The following is an 11345-nucleotide window of genomic DNA, read 5'->3' as shown; positions in this document are numbered from 1 at the left end:
AAGGTTTTTCTCTTGCCTCCACATGTGTGCATACAAAATGTGTAACACACATATTAACACCCACACACAGACATATATGCAAAAAGGAAACATATTTATTAAAGTTTATATGCAGACTACAAAACGACTTTTTAACATCAGGTTGCATAAGCAAGCAAAATTAGGTAATTATGTTGACATAGTCCAAAGCATTAGAGTCCATGCTAATGGAAAATACACATGATTTATACAGTTGCCAATGCATTTCCCCTACACACCATGTTGCTATTATGAAGGCTTTCAAAGGAGATGTGTCTCCCCTGTGCAGTTCTAAATTCCGTATTTCTCGATCAGCTCTCTTGCTTTAGAAACATAGGCACTCATGGCATCTTCCTTCGACAACCCTAGAGAGATACAAGCACGCTATCTACCTGACTCGTGTGGGGGGAGGTAAGAAGGTTTGTTTTTACTTATTTAAGAGTAAAATACCTTGTTGGAGGCTCCACGCTTCCCACTTGGCCTTGCCCTTCATAGCTAACATTACTGGACATGCTGCCAAGAGGAGGAGAGAGTTACAATGTTAATTTCACTGTGCACTTCTACAGACACTGCAGACAAGTACATCTATTGGCTAAAACAAGCATCAGGTACCTCCAATGTTGATGTCTCCTATGATGGACTGTTTGTAGAGCCCGTAGAGTTCCTTGAGTTCTTCATCCTCCGGTCTGCTTTTCAGCTTCCTCACGTCTTGTGTGGCCTGGTCAAAATTAGCCTAGGACAAAAGACAGCAAGAACACACAAAAGGTGCATATGTGGTGTGTATACACAGCTGCAAGCAAAACATACACATAAATCTAATTTTTTTATTGTAAGTCTCATGTCAACTGTCTTCCAGTAATGTTGTTTAGCTTACATTGGGTTGAGTGGCATATGTGTCTTATCCCAAGGAAAAATTTGTTTTGCAATCTCTCCCTCTCCTCCCCTCTCTTCTCTCCTCCCTCCCTCTATAACAAATGCTGAAGAGAATTGACTTTACAAAAAGAAAAGTTGGTTAGCAGCCATTGGTGTGTCCACAGAGCCGGAGAATAGCTACAGGGAAACACATCCAGAGGAGTCTGCCTCAGAGGCTGGTGCTTGCAATGACTCCTTGGTAAGGGTGTGCAGGTATCCAGTGTGAAGACAAGAGCTGGCAAAGGCGGTCCTGGCCATCCAGAAAGAATTCACCAGGATCGAGCATAAAGGGTCCGTCGAATGACATCAGTATCTTCCCCTGTACATCCACAATAAAGGGCAGGCAAAGCTATTCACCACTGTCTGCTGACTGATGTCAAGAACCAGACCACAGACCATTATTAGATCCCTGGTGGGTGGATCAGAATATTATCACAGTTGACATATCTTTATGCTTATCCATTGGCAGTGAATTTCAAAACACTCTGGACAAAAGGGATGCCACCTTCCCTATGTTCCTGTGCCCTGGGAGCTGGGTTCTGTGTGGCAGGGTCTCTATTTTGGCTAAGTGAGTGTCCTTCATCCTTATTAAATGTGTGATCTTGTGATCTTCCTCTCACTTGCAAACAATGCCCTTCTCACATTGGTTCACAAGTGTACTCCAAGGCCTCTTGTTCCCACCCTTCCTGTGGTTGAGATGATACCCATAAAGAGCACAGAAACCATCTCAAAGAATGGCCTGGGGTCTCTGGATCCTTCCATTCAAAGCTCACCCCTCTGAAGACAGCCTGTGAAGGTGGCTCACAGTTTGCCTTCCTTCCCTTTCTGTATTGAGTGAACTGAACAGTCAGCTTACATATCAGCCTGGTAAATCCCTTTGAGCAAGTCTCCCTTGATGAAGGACTGCATTAGGAAGATAAATCCCTCAGTTATTAGAGTCACACAAGTGTGCATGTGTGTGTGTGTGTGTGTGTGTGTGTGTGTGTGTGTTTGTGTGCGTGCGTGCGTGTGTGTGTTCTGAGCATAAACATCACCCCTACCCTGATGACCCACCATTTTTTTTGTGGTGTCTTGGAATCAAACCTAGTGCCTCAGGCAAGCTCTTTACAACTGAGCTGCATCTCCCGCCCAAAGAGACACAGCACCCAGTCCACTGCTTTAGTGCCATCATCTAGCAAGGAAATGTGTCTGAGGAAGGTGACTGTCCCACCAGGTGTGGAAGCAAACACCTGTAATCCTAGCATCAGAGAAGCTGAGGCAGTAGGATCAGCCAAAGGTTGAGGCTAGCCTGAGCTAAATAACAGAAAATAAAATAAACGAGAGACCTATATTACAATTTACATATAAAACTGGGAGATTATAACTGAATTAGGAATTCCATCCATCTTTTCACTTCCACAACAATAGTGAATGCACCCTCACTGTCCCTTCCACTAGTGAGCCACAAACAGCACCAGGAGGTACATAATGTCTGTCTTCTTCCATTTCCATTTTGAAGAGAGAAGAGGTTTGAATATGCTAACCAGCTACTCGCTGGCTTTTCAATACATTGTTTACTTTTATTACTATTTTAAATTTTGAATTTTGAAATAAATTCAGACCCAGGTACGAGTTATAAAACTACCACATCTTTAGTACCTGCTAGGTTTTCTTCTGTATAGTCTTTGTAACAAGTCCTTACCTCCCGTTCTCTCAGTGTGCAAATGAACTAACAGTATAGACCTGTGTGTGTGTGTGTGTGTGTGTGTGTATGTGTGTGTGTGTTAAGGTTAACTATGTTGCCCAGGCTATCCCAGACCATCCATGCTTAAAAGATTCTCTCTCCTTCAGTTTTTCTAGTGGTGACAAGTGACTCCAGGGACTTCCTGCATACTAAGTGCCCTACCAACTGAACCACACAAGCCAAATCCCCTTTATTTCTTACATGGACTTCCCACCTGCCTTCATCTTTCTTTTCTGCTCGAACTACTGTTTGTTTTGGTGTGTGTTTTGTTCTGAGACATGGCCTCATTAGCACAGTGTAACTTTGAATCTGCTCTGTAGCGAAGGATGGATGTTGATTCCCGATCTTTCTGTCTCCAAGTCCTGAGTGCTGGGATTAGAGGTGTGTACTGCTACACCCGGCTTGGACAACCCAATCCTCCAGAATGTATTGTATTCTTTTGTTATATTATTACATTAGTAAGGATTTCAAATGGAAATAATAAGCATATGATTTAACAAAATTTCATCTGTAATACTATTCAAGTATACACCATTGCAGTAACTATCATTCAAACATTCTTTGATCATACTGATGCTGATATCAAGTAAGCAAGTGTTTTAAAACTAGAATCATTTTTTTCCCCTTCTGTTTTGTTTTTGTTTTTGGAGACAGGGTTACTGTGTAACACTCCTGGCTATCCTGAAACTCGATTTGTAGACCAGGATGGCCTTGAATTCACTGAGACCCACCTGCCTCTACCTCCCAAGTGCTGGGATTAAAGGCGCAGGCCACCACCACCCACAGCTAGGTAAGGTATCTTACTTAGAAAGTTTCAGGACAGCCAGGATGTTTTCGAACAAAACAAAACAACAACAAGAAGATATCCTTACCTACTGCTGCTTTAAATGTTGCCTATGTGGCTCATCCAATGAGCTCTCTCCTCTACTTTTACTTATTCTACATTTACTGTTGTGTGAGTGCGGATGCACAGGGACCATGGCATGGATGTGCAGCTTAGGCAACAATTACAACAGTCCGTTCTCTGTCAACTACATGGGTGCCAAGGGCTGAACTCACATAACCACGTTTGCAAGAAGGCACCTGGCTCCTCTCCTCTACTCTGAGATAAGACGATAACTGAGGTACATACACACACACACACACACACACACACACACACACACACGCGCGCGCACACACGCACGCACGCACACACACACACACACACACACACACACACAGAGAGAGAGAGAGAGAGAGAGAGAGAGAGAGAGAGAGAGAGAGAGAGATTGATTAACATGTCACAGTCTAACAGTCTAAGAGGCAGATGCCTCTGGGCATGTCTTAGTGTCTTAATGTCTCTGGGGTATGTCATTCAGCCGTGATATCATCTTGCCTGAAGAAATAGTTTAAGACGTTGGCTATATTCATGATAGAATATGTTAAGCATTAACACTGTGCATCTTAGAAGGTGACATAGTGAGGAAGTGTTCCTAATATAACCGCTACATAAGAAGCAAATCACGAATGTAAAATGTTCACATACCTATAATCAAACACAAATAGAAAAAAGACCTAAGAAAGCAACCTACCATGTGGCTGTCTACTAGGGGAAGGCCCTCCTGGTTTTTAATTTATTCATATTTATTCTCTTCACTTCTATCAATAAAACGGTAGGTTCACTTCAAAGAGGAACTTGCCATGCTATTCAATAAAACACTTGCCTATGAGAACCTCTGGAGGTCCCATGAGCAAGAGGACTTGAGACCCCTGTGGATGTCACCTGCTTCCCTGAGTTTTTAAGACAGAGGTTAAGGAGGGAAGCTTGTCAAATTTTCAGGTCTGGTTAACTTAAACCATCCCTGGAGCCCAGAGGGGTTGCTATGGGGAACCTGGGTCCTTGTCAACAGATGGCGCAGTGCAGTCTACAGTGAAATATCAAGACACTTAGGCAGGTGTGGGGAGTGACTGCAGGGTCACAGCTGGGCGCTCCTGAGCCCTCCACTTGCCCCCGCCCTGCCCCACAGCTGTCATGCCTCCTCTTGCCCCATCAGAGCGCTCCTTCAGTTGATTTGCTCCTGCAAATCCTTCCCAGATCTGGCTTACCTGCAGGGACATAGTGACGAGGTAAAGAAGGCTGTGGCTCTCCAGCTCTGGGTCCCAGTCCCCAGGGTTTGACTACTTTCTTAAAGAGAAGCACTCCTCCTCTGGCCTCTCCTATAGGTTGTGCGCTTGGCATGGGAGACTCTAATTGGTCACGGGACCTGGGGGGGGGGGTGGAGCCGCACAATGGCTTGTACCCGCCCATTCTCTCAGAGGAGGGGTATGGGCTGCCCCTCCTTGGAAAGGGTTGCTAGATTATTATCTCTCTGCTCCTGGCTCACACTTCAATTATTTTTTCTTTTTTTTCCTCAAGAGGTTGTTTGCAGGAGCTAAGAGAGGTCTCCACAGGCTTTGGAACTCACCTGGGCGTCCTTGATTGATTGTCCTCTGTTGTTCTAGAAATCTGGGTGGTGAGTGGGGATGATGGGACCTCTCAAGAGTCACCACTAAGACTCATCAGGATTGAAAGGGACCAAGGCTGGTGAACCTTGTCTTAAGAAAGCAAGAGCATAAATTCTAAGCTCGAGCTGCCCTCATCTCCGCCGGTATTTATGTACAGCAAAGCCTGCAGCCTGTTTAGTGCGACCAAGATCTCCCCAGCTGCAAATTCACCATCACCTGGAGACTGCAATGTCTCATGGTGAAGCTGTGCACCGCATCTGCTAGACTTGTGGAGAACAGGAATAAACATTCCAGTTCAGGAGAAGAAGTTGTTTCTGACCGATTAAATCAGATTTGTGGAGATGGGGACAGAAGAAAAGAAACCACATATTTAAAGAGACTGAGTTTGAACAAAGGTCAATGCAACCTGAGATGAAGTCGCGGGGGACGGGGGGGGGGGGATTTCCAACTAGGTTCTGTGTTAAATGTATTTTAGAAAATATTTGCTACTTTTTCGTTCATGTGAATTTTCTTTTTCCCACTTTTCGATTATTTTTCAGTGATGCTATTTGAAATTACCTGGCACAAGTGAGAAGGAAACACGGAACATGCAACAACCCCGCTTAGGAGTTTATTCGAGGTGGAGTGTACAGGCCTGGGAAGTCAGTGTGCAGAGAGAGAGAGAGAGAGAGAGAGAGAGAGAGAGAGAAAGAGGCAGGGGCGGGGCTCTCGCAAGTGCGCAAAGGCTTAACTGAGTCATATACGGATGATGTAATCCACGCCACATGTGGGTCAAGCAGGGCCCTTTAACATTCCCTGGGGGCCCATTGGGCACTTCTTGTAATGGTAAAAGTAAAAAGTAAAATGTGGACCCGCGAAAAGATCACAGGTGGGTTCCTGGAGGAGACATTCCTAGGGCCCTTCAGCAGAGGGTGCTTCCCTCTGGAGACAGGCGGGTACCTGGTGAAACAGGCAGGTATTGGTCTCTCAGTTCTTTCGTAAGACCCGGGGGTAGCTTTGTCAGTTCTGTGTAGAGAGCAGTCTCATTTCCATAGTGCGGCGGGTCATACCCGCAAAACAGCTTGAAGATGTGTCTTAGGTTTGGTTTGGCGCCATTGTCCTTCCTGTTCATTGTCCTGAATGTCTGTGTATTGTGTGTTGTGCTTTTGTCCTGACTTAGACTGATGCTGATATGGGACAGACTCAAATCATGACTTCTTTGACTTTGATATTGTGATCACATCCAGGACTTTGGAGACAGGGCCATAACATAGGGGAATATTTTCCTCGCCTCCTTAAACATTTCATGACAAGGAGTCAGCCTTGGCCCCAAGCACCAGGCTGAGGGCTGCCAGGTAGTGTGCTGGGGGGCAGTGGGCTGTGTGGCTGGGTGGCTGGGCTATGCAGCCTTGTTGTTAAAATGTAGCAAGACAGCCAGGCACAGTTGTAGGTGGCAGACGTATCCCAATAGGATTTCAAACACTAAACAGAAAAACTGGGGTCAGTTACTATAAATATCTGTCATCATTTATAGGGGCTGGTTACAAATTTATATTTGTAGTCTGTGTATAAAGAAAATCTACTATTAGTCTCAAATGTTCCACACTGGTAGAGGATTTTGTGTGTGTGATATAAATTTAAAGGTTTTTATCTTTTCTCCTTTCTTTTTACTTTCCTTTTTATTCTTCATTTTCTGAACCACATGTAGAAGTAATTTTTCTTTCTGAGTGAAAAAATACTCCCATCATAGAGAGAGTAGGTGATGTTTCTCTTTTCTCTGGATTGCTTGTTAGTTAGTTCCCACTAAGACGCTTATCAGGGTGGGTCACATCTGAATTCTGCGTGGTCATGAATTTTGAGGGAACACTTAACTTTAACACTTCAATGACTAGTTACGGTGGAGGAAGCCAGGGGACTCACATTGAACAAGATGTCACCTAGCCAGTGCAGATATTCTGTGGGCCGAGTCTGCTGGGGCCATCGCTGACCATGGAGTCTAAGTAAGGAGTGGGCTGAGTGAGTCCTGAGTCTTACTGATGGGCTGAGCAGGAATGTGCGTGCGCCCAGTTCCATAGGATTCCTTAACTGCAAGGAGAAAATAAATAACTAGGCCAGAGAGAGCAACTGGGACCTTCTCTGGGTGTCCAGGAATGTCGCTAACTTGGGCAGTGGACAACCTAACCAAAAACAAGAATCAGGCCATAGAGCAAGGCTGGTAGGTTTGGAAGGTTCCTATTTGGAACAACTGTCTTGTATTGCTAACTGTCAATCTTGTGTAAGGTAGGTAGTCCACAGAACAATGAATATAAAAGGCTACTAAATACAAAAGGAGTTTGACATTTTAATCAAGACAGTACAAGCTAGACTGAGTGGCGGGGTCAGAGCAGGGAAGGGGTATGGCAGTTGGTGTGCAGTTTGCCACTTCCAGAGCTGATTGGCGCTGCCGGCTGGCACGTACTCCAGGATCTGCTGAACAATGAGCTTGAGCCTTTGGTAAACAAAAATCATAACATCTGCATTGTGTAAGCTAAATACTTGGTGGTTGTTCTCCAGTATGGGTTGCACCTCGGATACAGTGACTACACATGAGCACAGGGCTCGGTGGATCCCAACAGAGGGATTTTCAAATCTTTCTGGACAGGACAAGGTAAGATTGGAGCAGCAGTGGTTTGCCCTGTGTGCGGTCCTGTAAACTGTCTCAGTATGCTTGTTCCTCCCACCCTTCTCCATTATGCTTTTGACACACCATCCCTGAGATAAATTCTTAAGGTGCAGAGTGGAGTCTTACATTAACGAAGATGTTCATTTTCTTCTTCATCCTAATAAAGAAACTGTCTTCTGCTGGGTCTTAAGGTGGTTAATTCCCATTTTCTTGATACATTGTCATACCGATTTCCAGAGGGGCTGTACAAGTTTGAACTCCTTTTGCAGTAGAGGGAGTGCTCCCTGTCTTCACATACACTCTTCAAGATAAGCAGTGACCACTGTTTTTGGTCTTAGACATTCTGACAGGGGTAAAATCGTATCTACTGTCATTGCCATTTGTACTTCCCTGATGCCAAAAGGATTTGAAATATTCCTTAAATGTCTTTCGGCCATTTGAGATTCCTTATTGAGAATACTTTATTTAGATGTGTGCCCCATTTTTTAATTGGATTATTTGGTATATCGATGTCTAGTTTCTTGAGTTCTTTATATATTTTGGAGATCAACCCTCTATCAGATGTGTGGTTGGTGAAGATCTTTTCCCATTCTCTAGGCTGCTGTTTTGTCTTATTGACCTTGTCCTTTGCCTTACAGATGCTTCTCAGCTTCAGGAGTCCAATTTACTAATTATTGCTCTCAGTGTCTGTGCTACTGGTGTTATAATTAGGAACAGGTCTCCTGTGTCAAGGCGTTCAAGGCAGAGAAGATTTCAGGACAGTTTACTCTTGTCTCTGTTGTGTGGTTTTTAAAGATCAATCATCGCTATGCACATCTACAACGAAAAAGATCAAGCAGAGCAGAAGGAAATACAAAGGTACAGTTAGAGGGGACAAAGAGCAGAAGAAATGTAGTGTTGGAGCCTTGCTTGGTGCTGAAGAGATAAAGAAGAAGGAAGTAAAGGGAGGAGTCCCCACAGGGCAAGACCCCAGCCAGCTCATCCTGCAATTTGTGAGATGAAAACGCCTTAAGGAATGACTTGTCTCTAAAGAGCAACATCAAGTCAAAGCTTATGCCAATACAATTCAAGAAGGGTCCAGGTTCCAGGTTTCATGCTAAGCAGGCAGCAAAGCTCGGCTACTTTGGTCCTGTGGTTCTGGTGATAGAGTCATGAAGGGAACATGAGTAAGGGGTAGTGGGATCATCCTCTGTGCTTAAGGAAAGCTGCTGAGACCAGGCATAAGTCAGGGGTGTCCCTGCATGGAGGCCTAGAGAGGACAATACGAGAGCTATAAATGTGAAGCCTAGAATTCCTGGAGACTCTAGGATGTTGGAGATGCCAGACCCATGGATCCCCATTAAGGAAAGCTGCTAACAGGGAGTGGACGTGGCTCAAGAGAAGGAAGTGTGCTGCAGTCCACTAAGTTGAGAGGACTGGAGAGTTGGAGAGCCCTTTGATACCAGACATGGAGATGCAGAGTCTGGGGTTTGCCCTGATGGATTTTGGTCTTGCTTTGGTCCAGCCTTTCCTCACAACACCCTCTTTTCTCCCTTTAGTAATGGAAATATGTTTTCTGTGGCATTGTATGTTGAAACAGGCAACTTGAGTTTTACTTGTATATTGGGTTACAGTTTAAGAGATTGACTTGAGTCTCAGAAGAGATTTTAAACTTTGAAATAGTGTTGAGATTGTGAAAGTCTATGGGGAATTTTGAACTTTGACTAAGTGAATTTTGCTTTATGATATTGCTGCAAGCCTATGGAGGGCCAGAGAGTGGACTGTGGTGGGTGGAATAAACCCCCATAGGCTCTTATATTTGAGTGCTTGGTCTCCAGTTGGTAGAACTTTTGGAAGGGAGTAGGAGGCAGGCCATCTGAAGGAGGTACATCACTGGAGGTGGCATGGAGGTCTGAAGCCCACAGGACATGGACGAGCCTCTGTGTGGGCATAGGAGAGGAAGAGAAAATGGACAAGACTATTTCTGATGGAGTGTGCAGATGGAAAGGAAACAGACACGAAAGGCTGTGGAGGATGGAGCCCATCCAGGGTGGAGGACGGGGAGTGATTGTTTGGTAGGGTGTTCCTAGCGCCCCTCCGCCACACCCAAGAGCCCTTTATGACAGGGAGACAGGAGCTCCGTGATGTGGACCTGACCCAGCTGCAACCCCCCAGAGAGAACTCTCAGAGTTCAGTTGCCTGAGAGCAACAGGGCGATTCAGATGGAGAATTTTCTCTCTCTTCTGGAAAGCGTTGATCCTTCATGGCTGACCCCCAGCTCTGCCACTTGGGCAATAGACATGATCTTTGCCTTTGTATGTGGGCTGGGGCTCTTCCGCCTATTATTACCCCTCCTCCCCCTTGACTCACCCTCATATCCACCAGCAGAAAACAACACCCCACAAAAGGTAAGATTGCCTTAGGCCCAACCCAAGAAAGAATAGTTCCTTCTGTCCAGGCTTCAGTTTCTGAACCAAGTAGGAGGTTGTGAGAGGGGATCTCAGCCAAGAGCTGGACCCCATCCTCCTGAGACCTGGCAGGTAGGGGAGAGCAAGAGTGGGCTCCAAAATGTCTGCTCTCAGACCATCCATACCTGGGAGAAGCCCTGTTCCTTGGTGTTTGGGGCAGTGTTCCTGGGTTGGATAGGGACCTCTGAGAAAGGAAACGTTCTGAGCCATGGTTTCTATGTTGCTCTCTGACATACAAGCTTATAGGGTTGATCGAGCTGATATGAAGTGGGTGATGACCTCCAGGACGTCAGGAAGCGACTGCTGGTACTTCAGAGCCGAGCCTCTGTTCCCTGAGCAGAACAACACTGACATCCATGTGGCTCTCACAGAGATGGTCCCCATTTGAGTTTTCCAAGAGAAAAAAATACATATTTGCCCACATTATCGATATGTGAATGGAGCCGCAGGTGTGCTCACTCTCTCTCCTTCCTCTCTCTCTCTCCCTCTCTCTCTCTCTCTCTCTCTCTCTCTCTCTCTCTCTCTCTCTCTCTCTCTCTCTCTCTCTCTCCTCTCTCTCAGGTGGTGAGGAGGGAGTACAGAAAAGTCAGGAAGAAAATCAGGACTGTGAAAGGTAGGCTACTTTCTTCCCCTGGGGAGGTGACTCAGCTCCCTATCCCACTATAACACTAATGAGTTGCAAGACAGCTCCTGGGATGGAACCCAGAACTGACATTTCCCAGGTCCTGTGCTCAGAATGAAGCTATGGACCACCAGGACTGGGTATTGCCTGGGGAGGGATGGTGTGGCAGGAAGTGGTGCCATGGGATGAAGTGGGGCCATGCTGCCTGGATCTGGAGTTAAATAGGTTGTTTGCCTCTTCTGAGACAATTTCCTCTCTCAGAGCCCTGGTCCTTCCTTCCCCTCCACAGGAAGTTAATGACACCTATGGAGGTCTTTAGAAGTGGAGGCTCCTGGTTCATGGCATTGTCCTATCAAACATGTGCCTTTCTCTCCATGCATTGGCCAATCGGCCTTGCTCATGATTAACAGACCTCCTGCTTAACTTTCATTTCTCCGGAAGAGACATTTCATTCAGTCTCAGGGAAGATATGCGGTCCCTCCTATACCCACCAAT

General features: G+C 45.6%; 1 protein-coding gene across 1 annotated transcript; it reads right to left on the bottom strand.

The window, feature by feature from the left end:
- Positions 1-309: 309 nt before the first annotated feature.
- On the bottom strand, positions 310-4753 carry LOC119818061 (acyl-CoA-binding domain-containing protein 7). The gene is made up of 4 exons (XM_038335601.1): positions 4742-4753; positions 631-751; positions 469-531; positions 310-383 (listed from the first exon to the last, which is right to left on the bottom strand). The coding sequence occupies exons 1-4, from the start codon at positions 4751-4753 to the stop codon at positions 310-312; spliced, it is 270 nt and encodes an 89-aa protein (XP_038191529.1).
- Positions 4754-11345: the final 6592 nt, after the last annotated feature.

Source organism: Arvicola amphibius, chromosome 6, assembly GCF_903992535.2.
Source record: "Arvicola amphibius chromosome 6, mArvAmp1.2, whole genome shotgun sequence".
NCBI classification, from domain to species: domain Eukaryota; kingdom Metazoa; phylum Chordata; class Mammalia; order Rodentia; family Cricetidae; genus Arvicola; species Arvicola amphibius.
This window is presented reverse-complemented; position numbering and strand designations above follow the sequence as displayed.